The sequence below is a fragment of the Panthera leo genome, chromosome C2 (genome assembly GCF_018350215.1).
Source record: "Panthera leo isolate Ple1 chromosome C2, P.leo_Ple1_pat1.1, whole genome shotgun sequence".
NCBI lineage: Eukaryota > Metazoa > Chordata > Mammalia > Carnivora > Felidae > Panthera > Panthera leo.
Window position 1 is genome coordinate 152,421,595 of NC_056687.1, and position 21,651 is coordinate 152,443,245.

The window sequence follows — 21,651 nt, forward strand, 5'->3', positions numbered from 1 at the left end:
TACTAAACTCTAAATGACTGATAAATCAAGCTCTAGAAAATAAATTTGAAGGTATATATTATGCCTTTAATATTACCCAAGAGACTCCTTACATTCCCTGACCTTGGCATCATACGTTACTGACAAAGCAAGTGAAAAAAACATATATTAAAACTATATACGTACATTTAAATCTAGAATCATTGGTCGCCAGAGTATATCCTGACTTCTGCCGGTTCCTGGCTGAAAAGACCCAGTGAATCTACTTGCAACATGTATCCTACTTCCCCTACCCTCCACATCAGTAAAAGAGACCAAGGCCTTTTCCTCACTTCTGGGTATATATCCAAAGGAAACAAAATCACTATCTCAAAGAGACACCTGCCCTCCCTACCCCCATGTTCACTGCGGCATTATTCACTTAGAAACAATCTAAGTGTCCATCAATAGAGGAATGGATAAAGACCAGGTGTATGCCTATACAATGGAATGTTACGCGGCCATAAGAAAGAAGGAAATCCTGCCCTTTGTAACAACAGGGATGGATCTTGAGGGCATTATACCGAGTGAAATAAGTCAGACAGACAAAAATAATAAATACTGTGTGATCTCACTTATACGTGGAATCTAAAAAAACCAAATTCACAGAAAAAGCGATCAGATTTGTGGTTGCCAGAGGCAGAGTGGGGGAGGGGGACTGGGTGAAGTGACCATAAAGTACAAACTTGTAAACTTCCAGCTGTAAGATAAACAAGCATCAGAGATGTAACATACAACATGATGACTACAGTCAACACTGCTGTAGGGTATATTTCAAAGTTGCTCGAGAGTAAATCCCAAAAGTTCCTATCATAAGAACAAAAAAGGTGGTTTTTCTGTTTTGTAACTATACAAGGTGAGGGATGCACCCTAAACTTACTGGAGTAATCATTTCACAACATGTATGCACGTCAAATCATCACGCTGTACAACTTAAGTTTAAATAGTGTTGTATGTCAATCATATCTTAATAAAACTGGAAGACAGATAAGTAGGTAAGTAAACACATACGAACATACACCTATGTCGGAATTAAGCTCGAAGCTCTGTGGTCCCTCCTGAAAACCTAGTCCGTTCCAAATGGGGTTCCTCTCCAACCTGGACGTGCCAGTCAAGTACGGTCTGGGACAAGTTCCTGAAGCTCTAAAACCTCCTTCCAGAGCAGTCAGGCTGGAAGCAGACTTTTCCAGTCACTGGCCAGCAAGCCATGTGTGGTGGTCATGAGTGCTAAATCCAGAGATGAGCTCCTTTGTGTTTATCCTATGAAGACATTTCTATTGACTTAAATTGATGCTTTCTTGCTTGAGAAATTAAATGAGAGACAGAAGTTTAAACATGCTTGCCAACCAAATGGAATATTAGATCAAAAATATATTTAAATCAGGATACTATGAACTCTGATAAAAAATTCTGGTGTTAAGACCAAAGCTTATGGAAGCATTTTTTTAAGGTTGTTTAAACAACAATTGTCACTGAAGCCCTACTGATCTAGCCTTGATTTCCCACTGAATTAATTATCATTCTCTTTTTAGGGGGCAATCAAGATTCTTAAAGCACTAAGTCACTTTGACTTTTACATTGATCATAAGCACAATGTTGAAATAAACCTTGAAAATGACAACTTTCCAACTCCAGTCTTCCTTAAAACACTTAATTTGGAGCGGTCTAAAAGTCAATCAGGGGACTTCTGCTTTCAGGAACATGGAGTAGACATACTTCTGGTTCTTTCCATTAAGTATAACTAAAAACCCTGGGCACTATTTATAAAGTAAACATAAGATTCTGAAAGGTGGAAGAAGACAGACCAGCTAGGGGCTCTGAAACTTAAAATGACATTGCAGTGATCTCTGGGGTTTCTTTTTCTAACAGCCCAGACTTAGCTGAAGAAGGTGGTAAGGCGAACACCAACAGTTGCAGACGGGAGTTCCCTCCAAAGACTACTCTTTATAACTAAGGGACCAGGAAAGGGATAGTCTGGCAACACACAAAACTTTCAGACAACAACTGCTCTACAGCAGCCAATCACCACACACACACACACACACACACACACACACACACACACACACACCCCTCCTCACCCGTGCCAGCAAAACTGGCTGAGTACCTAGAATTCCACCCTCATCAGGGTGTTAGGAGGCCAGGGTAGTGTCCGAGAAAGCCAAGTAGGGAGCAGGAACTTCCAAACCTGACAACTGGTAAAGAGTTCCCCTGTCTCCCAGAGGTGTCAGTGGAGACCATGTGGCCAGCCTGGACTTCCATCCCTACCTAGAAGTAAGGAAGCCCTCCTCCCACTGGAGCGGTGCCAGAGGAGGCACAGGAGGAGGCAGGGGTTTCCCAGCACCCAGTGGCATGAGACCACTCCGAATGCAGTTCAGTAGAGACCATGTGGGAGCTGAAAACTCCCTCCCTGCACAGCAGCGTGTCAAAAGAGGCCAAGTAGAGATCCTGGACTTCTACATCTATCTGGCATAATGAGACAGTGCCCTCCCCTCCGTTCTCTGCTGGAGCAGTTTCAGAGAAAACCAAATAAAGCAGAAGGTTTAAATAAGATCCAGAGACTCATAACATAGTATGAAAATGTCAAGATTTCAATTGTAATTCACTTACATCAAGAACTAGAAATTCTCAAATTGAATGAAAAACGACAATCAATAGATGCCAACACCAAGATGACAGAGATGCCATACTTCTCTGACAAAGATTTTAAAGCAGCTATGAGGGGTACCTGGGTGGCCCAGTTGCTTAAGCATCTGACTTGATTTGGGCTGGAAATCAAGAGCCTGCTTGGGATTCTCTCTCCCTCTTTCTCTCTCTCTGCTCCTCCCCTGCTTGAGTTCTCTCTCTCTCCCCCTCTCTCTCTCTCAAAATAAATTTTAAAAAAAGAAAAAAATAAAGAAGCTATGATAAAAACAATTAGGAGCACTTTAAAACAAATGAGGAAAATAAAAAGCTTCAGCAAAGAAATAGAAAGTCTCAGGAGAGAAATACAAGATAGAAAGAAAAACTAAATGGAAGATTTAGAACCAAAAAATACAAAAATTGAAATAAAAATCTCAGTGGATGGGAGATACACAGCAGCATGGAGGGAACTAGGAACAAATAAAAAAGCTTGAAGACAGGACAACAGAAATTATCCAATCTGAACCAACAGAGAGAAACGAAAAAAGAATAGTTAGCATTGATAAGCCCATGGACTATAACAAAGGATTTTAATATTTGTGTCATTAGAGTCCCAGAAGGAGAAGAGACATGGCAGTGTTGAAAAAGCATTTCAGGAAATAATAGCTGAAAACGTCCCAAATTTGGCAAGAGACACACTCTACAAATTCGAGAAGCTGAGCAAATTCCAAACAGGGTAAACCCAAAGAAATCCACACCAAGACATATCATAACTAAACTTCTGAAAACTAAAGATGATACAGCCGCTTTGGAAGGCAGTTTGGCAGTTTCTTACGTAACTAAAAATATTCCTACCACACTAGACGGCAATGGTGCTCCTTGCTATTTACCCAAATGAGCTGAAAACTTGTGTCTACAGGAAAACCTGTACCCAGATGTTTATAGCAGCTTTATTCACAACTGCTGAAACGTGGAAGCAACTGAGAGGTTCTTTAGTAGGTGAATGGACACACTACAGTGCATGCATACAATGGAATACTATTCAGTACTAGAAAAAAAATGAGCCAGGAAGAAACAGAGGAAGTTTAAATGCACATTACTGAGTGAAAGAAGCCAATCTGAAAAGGCTACATACTGCATGATTTCCAACTATGTAATATTCTGGAAAAGGCAAAACTAGGGAGACAGTAAAAAGATCAGTGGTTGCCAGGGGCTGCAGGAAGGGAGGAATGAATAAATAGAACAGGGAGGATTTTAAGGGCAGGGAAACGATTCTGTATGACATTACAATGGTAGATACATGTCCCTACACATTTGTCAAAACCCACAGAATGTAAAACACCAGGAGTGTGCCATAATGTGAACTGTGGGCTTCAGGTGATAATAATGTGTCAATGCAGGGGAGGTTGTGCATGTGTGGGGTCAGTGTCACATGGGAACTCTAATTTCTGTTCAATTTTGCCATGAACCTGAAACTGCTCTAAAAAAATAAAGTCTATTTTTAAAAAATACATTGAACTGAGTGAAAATGAAAATGTAGCATCAGAATTTGTGGGACATTGCAAAAGTAGTGTTAAGAGAAAAATCTGTAGCACTAAATGCATACATTAGAAAAGAAGAAAAGTCTCAAATCAATCTAAGCTCCCTTTCGAGAACCAAGAAAAAAAGAGCAAAATAAACTCACATCGAGCAAAAGGAAGGAAATAATAAAAGAACAGAAATCATTGAAGTTGAAGACATAAAAGCATAGAGAAAATTAATGAATCAAAGACCCGATTCTTTGTAAAGATCAAGAGAACGGAGAAATCTATAGCAAGAATGACAAAAATTACCAATATCAGGAATGAAAGAGTATATCACTTCAAACCCTACAGGAACCAGATAATATGAGAATAATATTATGAACAACTCTACACATAAGTTTGACAACTTATATGAAATAGTCAAATCTTGAAAAAAAAAAAAGCACCTATAACTTAGCCAACGTGAAAGAGATTATTTGAATAGCTCTATAACTGTTAAGGAAATTAAATTTGTAATTAAAAACTCTCCCCCAAAGAAATCTCCAGACCCAGATGATTTCACTGGAGACTTAACACCTATTCTGCATAATCTCTTCCAGAAAAAAGAAGAGAGGACACTTCCCAATTTATTTTGTGAAGTTGACACCAAAACAGATAAAGACGATGCAAAAAAAAGGAACTACAGACAAATATCACTCATGAATACAGATGTAAAAACTCTTAACAATATCCATCAATGTAATCTACCACATTAGCAGACTAAAGACAAAACTCACAGGACGATATCAGTTGATGCAAAAAAATTACACAACAAAATAACATCCTTTTAAAAATTTTTTCTAAAGTTTATTTATTTTGAAAGAGTGCATGGGAGGGCTCCGCACTGTCACTGGGGAGCCCGATGGAGGGCTCAAATCCACGAATGAACCAGGAGATCATGACCTGATCCAAACGAAATCGAGTGTCAGACATTTAACAGACTGAGCTACCCAGGTACTACCCAAAAATAATAACATCCATTCTTGCTAAAAGCTTTCAGAAAAATAGGAATACAGGGAAACTTCCTCAACCTGATAAAGACATCAAAAAAAAAAAAAAAACAAACCCTACAGCTGACATTATATTTAATGGTAAAGGACCGAATGGTTTCCCACTGGGAAGGTTGTCCAATCTCCCCACATATTATTCAACACTCTAGTGAGTGCGATAAAGCAAGAAAAAGAAAAGCATACAAATCAGAAATGAAGAAATATAAATGTTCTTATTTGATATGTTTGTGTAAAAAACTGCAAGAAATCTACAAAGCCTCTTACAACTAATAAGTGAGCTCAGCAAGGTCACAGGATATGAGACAAACATACAAAAATCGATTCTATTTCTATATAGCAATGCACACTTGGACCAAAATTAAAAGTACAATATGATCACTTAAAACAAGCTAGAGAAACATTTAAGTGTTAGTCTAACAAAACATCAACAGGACTTGTATGCTGAAAACTATACAACTCTGATGAAAGAATCAAAGAATGTCTAAATAAGCACAGAAACATAACGTGTTCATGGATTAGAAGGCTCAACATAGTAAAGATGTCAGTTCTCCCCAAATTTATATACAAGTTAAATTCAATTCCTATCAAAATCTCAGCACGATCTTTTGTAGATACAGACCAGGTTATTGTAAAATGCATATAGAAAAACAACAGAACTAGAACAGCTAAAATAATTTTTGAAAAAGAACAAAAAATTGGAGAAATCAGTCCATCCTATTTCAAGACTTACTACATAGCTATGGTGGATCAGTGAACAAGAGACCCTACACAGGGGGGACTTGGTGGCTCAGTCAGTTGAGTGTCTGACTTTGGCTCCGGTCATGATCTCACAGTTGGTGGGTTTGAGCCCCAGGTCCGGCTCTGTGCTAACAGCTCAGAGTCTGGAGCCTGCTTCAGATTCTGTCTCCCTCTCTCTCTGCCCCTCCCCTGCTTGCGTTCTGTGTCTCTATCTCAAAAATAAATAAAAATTTTAAAAATTTTTTAAAAAAGAGATCTACACTAATATGCTGAACTGATTTTTGACAGAGATACAAAGGACATTCAAAAGAGGAAGGATAGCCTTTCCAACAATTTATGTCTAATTGCTTCAACAGCAAAAAACTGAACCTAAATTTCTCATCTTATAAAACAGTGAACTCAGAATGGATTTTTTGCTACTGCAAGCAATGTACCCATCAGTGAAAATTCCTGTACGTGTTTCTTTGATCACATACGAGGGCACTTCTCCAGGAGAAACACCCAGAAGTAGAACTACAAGTTTGAAGATAGGGCCAACATCGCTGATTGGCTGAACCAACACTTTGTTCCCACCTATTTCTAATCATCTCCTGCCTCCCATAACAAAGGCTGGAAAAGCTGGAAACTCATTCTGCTTGCAGCTAGGGGTGGCCATGTGACCCAGTTCTTGCTAAATAAACATCGGCAAAGTTTGCTGACCAGTCCTCAAACGTTTTTGCTTTCCAGGTAAAAGGGACAGACATGACTGTCGCTGTTTTCTGCCCTGAAGGTGGCTGTGGTGTTTGGAGGGGTGGCAGCTACATTACAACAAGAACAGAAGCCAAGAGAATCATGGTGATGTCAGGCCTGGTACCAAGGAGTTGCTGAACCAAAGCCAGCAGGAGCTTACCTCCAGACTGTTAGCTGTGTGGGAATAAAATCCTATTGGTTTACGCCCTAGGCTAAGCCCAGTTGTCTGTTACTTGCAGCCAGAAAGGTTCCTAAACAATTCAGTGCTAAATTATCCTCTAAAAAGTCTGTATTGATTGTATTCTCCAACAAAAGTCTGTAAGAGTATCCATTTCCCAAAACTTTTATTTACTCTGAATGTTGTCATTTAAGTGCTTAACCGAGCTGATGCATGCAACTATGTCACATGAAGTAGAGCATCACTTCATACATTTATGGGACAGATTGGCTCTTCTATGCTAGGACTTCCTTGTTCATGAGCTTGTCCACTTTTCCACCGTACTAACCTTTCTTATTGATTTGTAAGAGTAAATGTCTAGACAGCAAAGCAGGCTGAGTTGAACTAACAGGGAAATCTGTCTCTGCATCTTTATACTGTCAACCAAATCAAACACAGCTAAGAAATAAATCTTCCCTGACAGGCCAGGCTGTTGGTGGCAATCGTGACAGTCGTCTCCAAGGAGTGCACCACCACGTGGCAATGTGTCAAGGAGTAATTCAACTCGTGCAAAACACCAGAGCCAACGTTGAGTATTTATGTATTATTATTCTTCGTTTTACAAATCCATACCTAAAGAAAGGTTTAACATACATCATCTCATTTAACCCTCCTATCAAACACAAAAGCAGTCATTACTATTCCTGTTTTACAGAATAAATGATAAAGTAAACTTTTTTAAAACCCACAGTATGTCTCTTTCCTCCCACAAAATCTTACAACATTCCAGGCCCCACAAATAAAAACAAAGTGGTTAAGTGTTTACCTAAAATTAAAATTATGTAAAATATATTGTGCCCATCTAAACAGATCAACATGCTTAAGCTAGAAACATCGCCGAACCTATTTAGTGATGTACGAGTATGAAGAAGCTGTTCCAAATTTTGGCTCTGAAGTTTATTGCCATGTCGTAACTGACCAATTTTTTTCCATTTCTTAAAAGTGAAAAACTGAATCAAGTATTATTTAATGTTTCGGCAAGAAGAATCTACTGGCTAGCCACCCCACCCCCGAGCAGCCAGTATTGGCCTAATCAGATAACAATCAGCCAGCCAGACACTAGAAAACAAACAAAATAAGCTGTTAAAGATAATAAAAGATCCCCATGAAAAGTAACGTAAACAGGTTGAATAGAATAAGCACCGTCCTTGACGATTTGTGCGTGGCTTGGATTTTGGATAGATTGACTCTAAAAAGCCTAGCAGCTAGAGGAAGAGAGAGTGTTGGGGAGGACCCCACTCCTAGACTCAGGTTGGGGGCGGCAGGAGGGCTAAGGTCCTGACAAATATTTCCCTGCTTTATGCCACACCTCTCTTCACAACAGCTGTGGATTCTCGCTCTGGCAAAGCATCACGCAAAGCACTCGATCCAGAGTGGGTGAGAAGCAGAGGCACCAAACCACCTTCGTGCCTCCCACTAAACCTTCGATGAGAGGACACACCCGGCCCAGAGCCCACAGGCCAGGGCTCCAACTGACAGTCCTGATGGCAGAAAGGTCAGAACAAGTGTTGCCCACTTGGGCCCAAAGAGACATACAGATGGACCTGAAGCACCCTCTTCGCTTAGTTTTGTAGCTACTTTGTTAGGCACAGAAAAATGCCTGGGGGAGTTTGATTTCTAATTCCGCGTGAAAGAAAACACGTCTGCAGACACATAATGTTCCTGGTTTACGAAAAGTGCAAATGGGTTGACAAATCCCCAATCTGGGGGTCCCTCTGGCGGTTTCTTGCCTTTTCTGATGGGCCTGCCCAGTGGTCCCTGCTTGGAAAGAGACAGGGGCTTGTCTCCTCCCACCTTCACCCCACTTCCTCAGATGGGCTGCACCCCTTACCCCGCTGGCACAGCAAGGGTCGTAACACATGGAAAGAAATCTGATTCTTTCCCAGAGTTGGCAGTAGCCAGGCTAGGCTGGGTGGGGGGAGGGTGTCCTTGTGGGCTGCTCCTGACATCAGTCTAGGTGTTTGGGGGGGGCACAGCAGGAAGAGAGGGAGGCAGGCTTTAGTCACCTAAACAGACCAAGCCAGATTCCTTGGCCCTTCAAAGACCTCAGGACAACTCACTAGAGGGACAATAAGCAGGGCACATAAGAAAGGGGGACATCAAGTCTCAGAGGGGGGCAGAGGCACAAAGAAAAAGAATGAGGAGGAGACAAAAGTGGGTGATGGGGTCAAATGTGCTAAAACCAAACCAGGCATTGCAGCACAGAGAGAAGGGACACACCCGGCACCCTAAGGGCTCCCTGAGTCTGTGTTAGAGGTCGGCCCTAAAAGGGCCCAGGGAGCATCACACCAAGCAGACACTCCCAAAAGGCTGTTGTCACTGAGACCAGAAGTCGAAAAAGGGGGAATGGCTTAGGCAATGCCTCCCCCCCTTACCTCCCCAGCACTTGCACAACCAACTAAAACACCCAGGCACACGGCCTCACTGGTGCACACATATGGCACAGACAGGCCACAGCCTTCGCGTGAGTGCACAAACACACACAACCTTCCAGTCCATGGACACAGCGTATTCAACCTGCCAGCTGGTGGTGTAGGCACACCATGCACACACACAAACTCCCGTCAGTAGGGAACACACACACAACCTCTCTGCAGGCTCACGCTCATGCACACACACACATACTTACTCCACAACCTCTTGGCTACATACAAACCTGCACATAAGGTAGATACAGAACCTCATGGCCTGGCAGGAGAACACGCACTCACAACCTCTGCGAGAGGTGCACACACACACACACCCCTACAATCTCAGTTGGCGTGTCCGCACACACACGTTTAAGTGCACACACACGCACTCACAACCTGTCAGGTGCACAGCATCCTCCGCACCTCTCTGGTAGACGCACACACCCTGAACCACCTCTCTGTCTCATGCACACACAAAACCCAAAGGGCACAAGCACTCACAACCTGCCAGCAACACACACACACACGCACACACACGCTCACAACTTCTCCGTTGGTGGAGCGCAAACCTAAACTCGCAGCGCGTCAGGGTCACCGCCACCCGCTCACAGCCTCGCCTGCGGGCTCACCCCCACATCCACGCACCCTCCTGCGCGGGCACACCCCTCCCCCAGGCCCGTGCGGGCGCGCGGCAGCCAACTCTTGCGGCGCGGGGAGTGCGCCCGCCCCCCGCCCGCGCCCGCCCACCCGCGCCCCTGCTCACCTTTCTCGCCCGCGCCCCGCGCGCGGCCCTCGTCCTCCTTGGGGTTGGTCACCTGGGTGATGATGGCCGGGCCGTCCATGGGTGCGCGGCGCGGCGTCCGCCCGCCGGCCCGGCCCCCCGCAAGCCAGGCGCGCGGGGGCGCGGCGCGGGGGGCGCGCGGGGCCGCGGGCCGGGGGGGCGCTCGCCGCCGCCGCCTGGGCGCGCCCGCCGCCCGGCCCCGCGCTCAGGGAGAGGCGGCCCGGGCCCGCGCCCCAGCTCCCGCCGCCGCCGCCGCCGCCGCCGCCGCCGCTGGGCTCGAGCGGCCGCCGCCTCGTCACCATGAACCCCGGAGCCGCGCCCGGGAGAGCCGCGCACGGGGAGGCGGAGCGGGAGGCCCGGCGCCGCGGGAAGCGGGAGCGGCCGAGGGGGAAGGAGCGAGCGCCGAGCGAGGGCGGGAGGGCGGGCGGGAAGGAGGGAGGGAGCGAGGGAAAGAAGGAGGGCGGGCGGGTGGGTGTGTCCCGGCCCGGGGACCGGCCTCCGCCGCCGCCCCCGGCGCTGCCCGCCGGGCCCGAGGGGAGAGGGGTGCGGGGTGAGACGGAGGGGTGAGTGGAGGGCGGGAGGGGCGTGCGCGCCGGGGTGTGTGTGTGTGTGTGTGTGTGTGTGTGTGTATGTGTGTGCGCGCGCGCGCGTGTGCGTGAGGGGGTCTCGGGCGGAGGACTGGGGCGCAGGGCTCGCGGTGCGGGAGATTCGGCGGGGTTCTGGCGGTGGATGCGAGGGGCCCGGGGCTGGGGGAAGAGGTGCGGGGAGCCTGGCAGGCGCTGGGAGCTAAGCGGGGGCCTGCGGGCGTGCGGGTGGGGTTCAGAGGGGGTGTGCACTGTGGGACCCGGGGGCCGAGGGGGGCTCGCACGGCTGCGGGAGTGAGTTTGGGCCCTGAGGAGGGATGTTTACCGCGAGGAGGCCGGGGGAGGAATATGTGGGGGGGGGGGGGGAGGGTGTTCCGTGGGGGTGTCTGGGGGGAGATGCTGGGTGAGGGGCGTCCCGGTGCGGGGACCGAGGAGCAGGGATCAGGGCGCGGAGGGCAGCGGTGTGCGGAGGTAGAGGCTGCTAAGGAGTGGTCCCTCATACACCGAGGAGGTCCGTTGAGGGGTCCCGGACGCTCGTGTGAGGAAAAACCCGGGGGCGCGCGGGGCGGCAGAGGGGTCCCAGAGTGCGGAGAATCCTGGGGAGCCAGGGGTGAGCGGGGAGTCAGGAGGGGCGTCCGCGGTCGGGGCTGGGGGATCCAGGCGTGAGGTGCCGGCGGAACCCGCATCCGCATCGGGCCTGAGAGCCTGGGAGTCGGGCGGCGGGTCCCCGAGGACCAGTGTCCTGGTACGTGTGGGTATCGGCGTCGAGGGGGGCCTGGGCAATGGGCATTTCCGGGTGCTCTGCAATAAGGGGGGTGGGGGAGCCGGTCGTGGGCTATGGAGAAGAAGGGGGCCTAGCTGAGCAGGCACTGTGCTTCTGAAAAGCAGCCACCTACTGTCAGGCCTGGAGCGACGGCGTGCATGACGGCTAAGTGGCCCCTCGGCCTCGGAGGGTCCGAGCTTTTTCGCGCCCGCGCCTTCGCGTTCCAACTTGGAAGCCACACGGCCAGCCTTGTAAGCCAGGGGGGCGGGGCAGTGCCGCAGGAGGGCGGGTCCGGGGGCGGAGCGGCAGCGCTCGCGCGCGCCCTCCACCAATCAGGAGGATTCGGGAGGGCCTGCGGAGCGTGACGTGATCGGCAAGGCCGAGGGGGCGACCTGCGGCCTACAGAGTCTCGCCTGGCCGCGCGGGGTTGCGCGCGCACCCCGGGCCTCGTAGGCACGTTCAACCCCGTCGTGACTTAAAAGACGTGACGCTGGTAGGTCCTTTCTCGCTCCCCCGTACCTCCCGGAGCTGGTGACAGCCAGGTGGCGTGCGCACCGAGGGAACCAGCGAGCCTCTCCAAAGTTTTCAAGTACACTCCCGGAAGCCCTCTGGCCAGGGGCAACCGGCCCACCTCACCAGTTTCTGCGCCAGGTGGAGCGCAGTGAAGGTCTCGGTGTGGGAGACGTCCCCGGGACAGGGCAGGGGGGAAGGCACTGCAGGAGAGCTGCTATAAGAGGTAGTCGGGGCCGCCTGTGGTTGTGCTGTGCCCCCAAATCCAAGACCTCCAGTGACATCCTGGCTGTCTGTGCGTGTGGATGGGTCCTGTGCCGGTTGCCTTGGTACGTGTTGATGCTTGTGTACCTGTTCGTCTAAGAGCACCTTTGGGACCCAGTGGATTGCCGGGGGTAGCTGAGATATGAAGGTTGAAGTGAAGTGCCCTGTCGGTTAGGAACGGAAGCCCTGGGGTATATACAGCCCAGGCTCCAGGACATGCCCTGCCTAACCCTCCCGGGTACGGACCAGACTGGGGCCCCATGGCACCCAGGACTAACCGTGTTCCTACTCGTGATGCTCTTTACATTTGTCACGAGGGTAGGGCTGGCCCAGGGCCTGGTGAATTCAAATGTTCTCTGAATTCAGTTTCTAAAAAACTGCAGAATTCTCAGGGGTCAGAGGGGTCTTGCAGCCAGATACTGTTCTACAGTTCTTAGTGTGTGACCACAGAGATCTGTATCCCTGCTGCCTGGTTGAGGCAGCATCCCTTTAGCCAGGGCAAGGTGATGGGAGCATTTGGACTCACTGATCCACACGCCCCCCCCCCCCCCCCCCCGGACCCTCCAGTTTCCTTCACTGTCCTCAGCTTACTTATGAGATCACCTCCAAAAAAAGGAAAAAAAAACAAAAAGCTACCTCACCGAAGCTTTTGTCTCAAGCTCAATCAAGAAAACAGCTTGCTATCTTTCTAAAGTTCTTCTTACCCTCCATATTATGTTCATTTAAAGTTTCAGGGCTTTTTTAATTTCGTAAATATTCACAGAAATCAAAGAGAAAAATCACCCACAGCCCTATCAGCATCCTTAAATCTATGTTTTCTCTACTTCTCCCTGTCCTTGCCAATATGTTGACATAATTTTATGTAGCTATAAAAATATCATGGTTAAAGTTATAAGGTGAGCATTTTTCCATGCGGTGCATAATCATTTATAACTACCATAATAAATGATTGCATAATGCCTCACTGAATGAGTCTTAGATAAGACAGTATCTTGGTTTGATAGATGAAGGAAAGAGTCAAGAATTGCTATTGGTTCAACTGATTGGTCATGAGAAGAAAATACATTTATCTCAGTCCTTAACAGCATATCCAGAAGGATCAAATAATTAAATATAAAAAATTCATAGGGGCGTCTGGGTGGCTCAGGCGGTTGAGTGTCTGATCTTGATTTTGGCTTAGGTCATGATCTCAGGGTCCTGAGATGGAGCCCCACGTTGGGCTCCATGCTGAGTGTGGAGCCTGCTTAAGATTCTCTCTCTCTTTCTCTCCCTCTGTCTCCCTCCCCTGCTTGCACACACACGCTCTCTTTCTAAAATACAAAAATAAATAAAATTTTAAAAAATTAATTCATAAATAAATAAAACAAATATAGGTGAATGCTTTTTGATGTCAGATGGGAAAAGCTAAGAGTGACACAAATTACAACGAAATACAGAAATTACAGAGGATAAGATTAATAAATGTGGCTACGTTTGTTCTTTCAACAAACGTTTATTGAATGCCCACTATGTGTTAGGTTCTGTTCTAGGCAGGCTCTCAGAGTTGTCTGAAATGAGCGTTAGGGAAATGGGCTGTCATATTCCCACATGTCCAGTTAAAGCTGTGGGCTGTCCCTGGGATTCAGGGGGCTTAAAGCCCCCAGACACTTTGGGCTCTTGAGGAATGGAATCAAAACAGACGTAGTGACCTGAGGACAGGTACCAGCCATTGGAGGCCAAAGCACAACAAGTCCAAGAGAGAGATGCCCAGAAACAGTAAAAGGGATCTCAGGGGTCTGAACAGAGCACTGAAATGTTATCTGAGTCTCAATCCCCAAACTATTATAATGCAGTGTCCTTGTACCATATGCCCGATCTAATGTTTTTCTTTAAATTAACTTAATTTTTATCTAAATAGAAAATTAGTGGATAAGATTTAAAAAAAAAAAAAAGGCAAATGGAAGACGTAGGAAGAACCATGACTCAAAAGGGAGTGCTGCACAGAGTGCGGGGGCAGAGATTAGGGTACCAAGGGCAGTGGGACATGGCCCTAGAACTGGCAAGCCTGGCCCCATGAGGCCAAGGACAGGGGCAGGTAGGAAGATAGAGGGTGAGGTCAGCCTGGCCTGCAGACTCTGGTAGAGCTCTGGGGTGGAGCTCCAGTGTGGGGGAGGACAGTTGGACCAGAAGCTGGGGGATGGGGGCAAGAATGCTGGTGGGGGGAGAAAGAGGCTGCCCTTGACAAAGGAACACTGAGTATGAAATGGGTGACTGGGAGGAGGCAGGGGAGGATGAGTGTCCCAGCTAGAGGGAACAGTAGCTCGATTTCAGGCTGAGCGGCCAGGGAGAGCATACCTGGGGGAAAGTTCACAGTGGTTGGGGTTGAAGGCTCTGGTGATGTGTAGGGCTCATGTCAAGCAGAGCCTTGTAACTCAGGAGAGGTATCGGGGTTTTCTTTACTCTGAGGGCTGTGGGAATGACATATTCAGATATGTCTTTAGAAGGTTCCTACTGGGGCACCTGGGTGGCTCAGTCGGTTAAGCGTCTGACTTCAGCTCAGGTCATGATCTCGCAGTTCATGAGTTCGAGCCCCGCATCCAGCTCTGTGCTGACAGATCAGAGCCTGGAGCCTGCTTCCAATTTTGTGTCTCGCTCTCTCTCTGCCCCTCCCCCACTTGTACTCTGTCTCTCTCTCTCAAAAAGAAATAAAACATTTAAAAAATTAAAAAAAAAAATCCTACTAACAGATTGGGTCAGAGGCAGTGCAAGAGGCAGGAAAAACCCGCAGAAGATGTCGCGTTAATCAAGAGAGGAGATGATGGGATGCTCTCTGGACTTGCCATTCCCAGCCTGGCTGGCCCTACTCTTTGTCTTTGAATCTCTGCTGTCTAGGCTCTGTGCTTTGTCAGCTTTCTGTCTTCTCTGTGGGCATCTCAATCTTGAGTTTTGTGTCTGTTACTTAGTTTCTATCTCAGTGTCAGCTTTTCTGGTCTTTCTTGGATTCCAGCTGCACGTGCTGCTGGCTCCGGGCAGCAAGTCTCCTGCTGGGAAAGGAGTAGAAGAAGTGGGATCTGGGCAGAGATTCCCGGCGGTCAGTTAAGTGGATACAAACCTGAGTCTGCTCACAAGTCTCTCTGCCTAGATGTGGTTCCTTGGGACCTAGGACCTTGGGACCTAGATGTGGGTGGCAGTTCTCCCCTACAGTGGACCAGCCCAGAGTCTGATCAGCTCCAAAAAAGGCGTATTCTAGCTATGCAGGACAGGCTGCACTCACAGAGGTCGTTTATTTATTCTTCAGGTATGTTTTTGGATGCCTTCAGCGTGCCAGGCTTGGGCCAAATGCAGTAGACATAGTGCCCTCAAGAGACTCATGGCCTGATGGAAGACGCAGAGGAAACTCGGGATGGCACAGAGTAGAACTGATTTATTCTCCTGGTAGTCCAGGAGTCCCCACAGAGGATATGATGCTGGCAAAAGCATCTTTGAGCCCACAGTGTCCCAGTTAAGAGGACTTTTCCAACCACGGCGCCCACAGAGAAAGCTCCATCTGAGGAAGAGTGGGACGTCGTGACGGAGGAAGAGATTGGGGTTTTGAGAGCCAGGTTGAGTCTGGACTTCAACCTGTGGGTAATCTGGCGCTATTGATACTTCTTAAGCAAGGAACAGGTAGCGTTTAAGAAACTTGTTCAGATCTGTGAGCTGAAGTGGAAAACAATTCAAACCAGGCTAAGCAACAACGGGGACTATATTGGCTTGTGTAACCAAACAAGGGTTACGTGCCTGGGCTGCGGTGGTCTGGGAACAGCACCTCTGACTCAAGGATGTGGAGGCCCCAGGGGGAACTTACGAACTTCCTATGAGCTGGAGGATCCAGGTGTAGTTAGGGAAGCCAGAGGGCTTCTTTATGCCCAAGACGCCCTGTCTTGTCTTTCCCATGCAGGTTGCCCAGGACATCATTCCTGAGGGCTCCCCAAAAGCTCATCTTTTTGTCCTTAACATCCATGCTGCTCCCACAACATCCTGATCCTTCCTTTCCGAGACTCCTGCTCCCTCATCACACATAGATTCCTCCAACCAAATGCCGATGTCCACTGACACCTGGCATCCTGGCCAGCTTTGCCCTCTGCTGTCATCCCCAGGGATGCTTTCCATCTGTCCCCGTGTGTGGGACCTGTGCAAAGCCTCCTTGCCACCTATAGACACTTGACTGCCAAGAATAAGGCCCCCAGATGAGCCAGTGGTCCAGCAGGTGCAGCCTGCCCCCTGGTGGCCCCCATGTTGTGAGGTCCTTTTCATGTGCCAGTTGGATATGGAAGTTGGACTCCCTGCCTGCCTGTTCCCTGATGAATAATGTAGGGCCCAAGGGCGGGCTGCTCCAGAATATGCCACGTTAGCATATTGATTATTTAATTAATTAATTTATTTATGTTAGAGAGAGCAAGAGAGCGTGTGAGATGGTGAGAGGGGCAGAGGGAGAGAGAGAGAATCTTAAGCAGTCTCCTCAGGTACCCAAGGCTTGATCCCATGACCCTGGGATCATGACCTGAGCTGAAATCAAGAGTTGGACACTCCACTTACTGAGCCCCCCAGGTGCCCCTGGCATAGTTGTTATTTTAAATAAAAGTTACCTGAAAGCCAGCCTGTGCAAGAAGGACACTCAGACCCTCTGTCCCCCTGAAATCAGGAAAGAAATCTCCTGGGTGAAAGGTACCCTACCTGTACCAGGAGGTAAAGAGACATCCTTATCACCAGAGATGGGAATTTGAGAGCTCAGAACAAGCTTTGTTACTTTTACTAAGTTACTACTCCAACCCAAAGTTTTTTCTTTGTCTTGTCAATTCCTCACAAATTTATTATCTCTTTGTCTAAAAAAGTATAAAGACCCTGCTTTGGTCATTTCTTTGGGTCTCCATTTCATTATTGGGCCTTCATCTACACATAAGAAAACCTTGGGGTTTTTTTTTCCACCCGTTAATCTGTCTCATGTCAATTTAATTTTTCATGCAGCTGGAAGAACTTTGGGCCAAGGGAAATCTCTCCCTTCTCTTCAGTACCATAGCCAGAGTGGACTCGCTCCTGTCCCCTGCCTCACCGAGCTGTCGTGGGCTGCACTCCTGTTCAGTTTCTCCCAGGGTATTAACAGAAAAGAGCTCAGGAACGTGAGGGCCCATGTGCTTGTCTAGGGCATAAAGGGCAGGGGAAACGAGCATTGGGCCCCACTTGGCAGCCAGTCTTGGTTAGAAGATGAAGTGGCATTGGTGATGCTGGCCACAGGCGATAAAGAACAGGCCAGTGAGCTGGGGTCCTGAACACTGAGAAGAGGACCCTAGGCAAAAAGTAGGTGGTTAGGAAGTGTTTGGGGAATTTGAAAACAAGACACATCCTGGCCTGAGACAGACTCTCGGGCCTGTGAGGCTGAGTTGGTGCATCTTCAGGGCACCCAGAAATCCGAGAAGCCTTTGCGGAGGAGGACATCCTAGCCACTTTCCTTCTACTTCCCAATTCCCAGACCTGCCCTGCCCAGAGAACTGGGGTAGGATAAGGGGAAACGGCCCTGTGCTCACATCCTCCCTGGGACTCCTGGGGGGAGGGAGGGCATGGTCCTACCCTGAAACTCGGTTACCAAGGAATAGCTATTAGAACAGGGTGGGTAAGGCAGCCCTGTGTCCCCTCAGCCCACTGGTGGGAGTGGCTTTGGTTCCTGAAGGGCCAGAGAGTCCCAGAGTCCCAGGTTGATTTGGTGACTCTGGAGCCAATGAGCTCCTTGAAGTGGGACCCCACACTTTTAGCACCCCATGGATTGCCCCTTCAATGCTTCTCCTATGTCCCGAGGTACCAGGCATCACCTGCCCAGGCAAGTAGAGCCTGCTCTAGCCTAGCTGATGGCATCTGGCTTCTCTTACCCAGGCTACCCAGGCCCCGGGCTTTGGCCCAGCCACAGGTCCCCCCTTTATTCCCTGACTTGGGTTTGCAGTGGCTGAGTTGGAGCTGAGGTAGACAAACCCAGACATGCCCAAAGTCTGTGGCCTGAGATGTTTCACAGGCAGGTCTGGTCACAGACACACATTTGGCACACACAGGTACAAACTCATTTGTACACAGGCTCATATACGTGCTGGGACAGAGGGCACACACATGACAAGGTTGTCTCTGCCCAGGCTGGTTTCTTCCACCTTGGCATGCCTGTTTCTCTCTCTCTCTCTCTCTCTCTCTCTCTCTCTCTCTCTCTCTCCCTTGCCTCTGGTTCTCGAAGTCCAGCCCTGCCAAGCCTTACCTTACCGTGCCTCTCCAGTTCCCCTTGAACTGTTTAGTTCCCCTCCTACCTTCCTGGTCGTTTTGGCCCGTCCCTCCCGTACATGATCACAAGTAAAAGCAAGGAAACGTCTGCTAGCAATTTCTATTTTTCACACAAACTTCCCCAGAGGCCCGGGTGGAGAGAGGGCTGGGCTTTCTGCTTTGGAACTGGGGGAGAGAATACAGCGTGAAAAAAGGATGTCAGTATATTAGCCTGTCCTCTGACACAAACAGCCCCACCCCGAGCCACACACATCTTCGTCCCCCCGGCACACTCTCAGGTGCACCTGCTCCCCTTTGTCCTTCTACACAGCCGTCCCACATGCACCGCTGAAGCCCATTCCCAGATGGGGCTCTTAACCCCAATGAACCAGCGGTCCTGCTCTGCTGCCGAGGTGGCCGTGGGAGGCACTCCCTGTGCTCCACACCTGAGTGCTAGGCTGGGGACCCTGTCTCCACTGAAGGAGGCCGCAGGCCAGGTTCCTCTCTCTCTGGGCCTTGCTTTTCAGGTAGATGATGGCCTGTTGGCCCAGAAAGAATGAGTGCAGACCAGAAGGGGACGCCTATCCTGGTCTGAGCTTGGAGATGGGACTGAGGAAGTAAAATGTCCAGACATTTTGGAACCACTACAATGATGTTTTAAATGTTCAAAGCAGGGGCGCCTGGGCGGCTCAGTCGGTTGAGCCTCCGACTTCAGCTCAGGTCACGATCTCACGAACTGTGAGTTCGAGCCCCGCGTCGGGCTCTGGGCTGATGGCTTCCAGTTCTGTGTCTCCCTCTCTCTCTGCCCCTCCCCCGTTCATACTCTGTCTCCCTCTGTCTCAAAAATAAATAAACATAAAAAAAAAAAAACTAGTTAAAAAATAAATGTTCAAAGCAAATTTTTGAGAAATGAAAATACGAGTCACATAGATTTGGCCAGACCTAGAGAGTCCACTGAGTTCCTTAACATTGTCTCTGTCTCTAAGTCCCTGGCGGCTCTTGGTGGGAGAGAAGGTGGGTGGGTGTCACCCATCTTGACTGTTTACCTTATGCCAAGCTCTGACTGGGTACCATGTGTCCCCAAGGGGGAGAGGCTCCTTTGGCTGCAAAGAATGGAGACACTTGTAGGGAAGGACAGGGGTGAGGGTCCCAGAGCAGGGGTCTCTGCCCCATCTAAAGCCTCATGGGAACCTAGCTTAGACTCTGGAGAAACCTACTGCCCGATGGCCCTCGGGGCTGACTGGGCCCCACTGCTGACCTCAGGAAACTGGGTCATTCAGGATCAGAAGCACTCCAGACCAGCCCTCTTGTCATTTGTCTTGAGTGTGACTCAGCCAAATCTTCCATCCCTGCTTCTCTTTGGGTCTAATCACCTGTCTTCCTGTTAGCAACTTACTAATGCTCTCAAGTCCCATTTTCAATTCTGGGGAGAGAGAGAGAGAGAGAGAGAGCAAGAGAGAGAGATAGGCTGTTTAGTTCAGCTCATTACCATTGTTCAAGTTAGGTTATGTAAAATTTTACTACCAAGCTTAGTGACTTAAAAAAAATTTATATTGCGTATGATCTGCAAATTGGGCAGGGCTTGACAGAGATAGCTCACCTCTGCCTTACATGGTGCCATCTGGACAGCTTGAAGGCTGAGGCTGGGGCCGTCAGAAGGCTCACTTTCTCACCTCACAGTTGACGCTGGCTGAGAATTTTAGGCTACTGGAAAATCTAATGGTTGTATTACTCATGCCTTTCACTTGCTGTACTCTGACGTTTTGACATCTTGGGATCTTGCTGACTCTGGATGGACTGCGCCTCCCAGGGCTAGCTCATTCCTAGAGATGGCGAGTAGCTCGCCTGCGCGCAGATCTTTCCTATGCAGACCAACCAATCCAGAGCTCATCTCCCCGCCCCAACCACTCCCTTATGAAGCTTTTACACTCCAGGCCAGTTTTCCCTTTCCCTAATCACCTCAGGGCCAAGTGCATCCCAGAGCCCACGGACACTATTCAAACTAGCCAATCCTTAACCGGCCGACGCTGTCTCACTCGTACCTTTCCATGGAAACCACAATAAAGTCTCTTGTCACAGCTTTCCTTTCTCTTAGTCTGCTTCCTGACCAACCCTGGCTCTTCTTTTTGAGCCCCCACCCCATGGCCTGGTATACCCCCTTCTCTTGGGAACTATGAGTGTAACGAATTGTCTTTTCAATGGCAGTCACCCTCTGATCCGTTGGCCTCACCATATGTGAATGATAACAAAACCCATATTTTAAACCAATGGTCTCTCAGGTGGTGTGGGCTTCCTCACATCCTGGTAGCCGACCTGCCAGAGTGAGTGCCCTCTGAGAGAGCCCAGTTGGGCAGTCCTATCACATTTCATGACCTCGTCTCAGAAGATACCCGGTACGGCTTCTGTTGCTTTCTGCTCACCAAGGAAGCCGCAAAGTCCCGTCTCGGTTCAGGGGGAGGAGAAATAGACCCCACCTCTTGGCGGGCATGGCGAGGTGACAGACGGACACGTGAACAGAAATGTGGCGGCAAGTGTTGGCAAGTACAGTCTGCCAAATCATCCTCTCTGGGCAGAAGTCTTCGCGCCAGGCCACCTCTTAGGTCACCGGCCAGTCACTGGTTAGCCTGCTCATAGGTCAGATGTCCAGTCCCATTTCAGTATTGTCCTACCTGAGCAAGAGGAGCCCTCGCCCTGGGCCTGGCACTGTGGAGTGCACTATCCATGCCCTCGCCCCAGGCTTCCCCTTCTTCAGGGGAGGAGGAATTTGCAGGACCACAGGGCATGTGACTACCTACAATCTGTGTACCCACCAGCCCTGTTTTAGAACATACTCAGAGCACCCACAACCCTGGAATTTCCTACCCAAACAGCTCTCAACCCACCGCTAAGATCAGTAGGCATGTCTTCCCTGGATCTGTTTCTTGAGGGCTGACCTCACCATTGGTGAGGAATGACCAAAGGGTGGCTGTTTGCAAACATGGCGGGGGGTGGGGTGGGTAAGAGTACAGCTGGAATGGACAGATAGAGGAGAGTCCCCATGCACGGCCATGGTGCCTCACGTGTCGGGGGGAGGAGGAAGGCAGGCTGTGGACCAAGGGCTTGGGGGCTTGGGGGCTTGGGGATGCCCCCATGCAGAACGTCAAGGAATCTGATCACTTAAAAACTTAACTTGGTCGTCCAGCCTTGT

General features: G+C 48.9%; 1 protein-coding gene across 6 annotated transcripts in view; it reads right to left on the reverse strand.

The window, feature by feature from the left end:
• The window catches only part of CTDSPL (CTD small phosphatase like), a 121,235-nt gene extending 111,069 nt beyond the window's left edge, over positions 1–10,166 (reverse strand). For all 6 annotated transcript variants that reach the window (XM_042954705.1, XM_042954704.1, XM_042954703.1 and 3 more), the window contains exon 1: positions 10,071–10,166. In XM_042954705.1, the coding sequence (XP_042810639.1) occupies positions 10,071–10,149 (79 nt within the window). In that variant the 5' untranslated portion in view covers positions 10,150–10,166. The remainder of the gene's footprint in view (positions 1–10,070) is intronic.
• Positions 10,167–21,651: the final 11,485 nt, after the last annotated feature.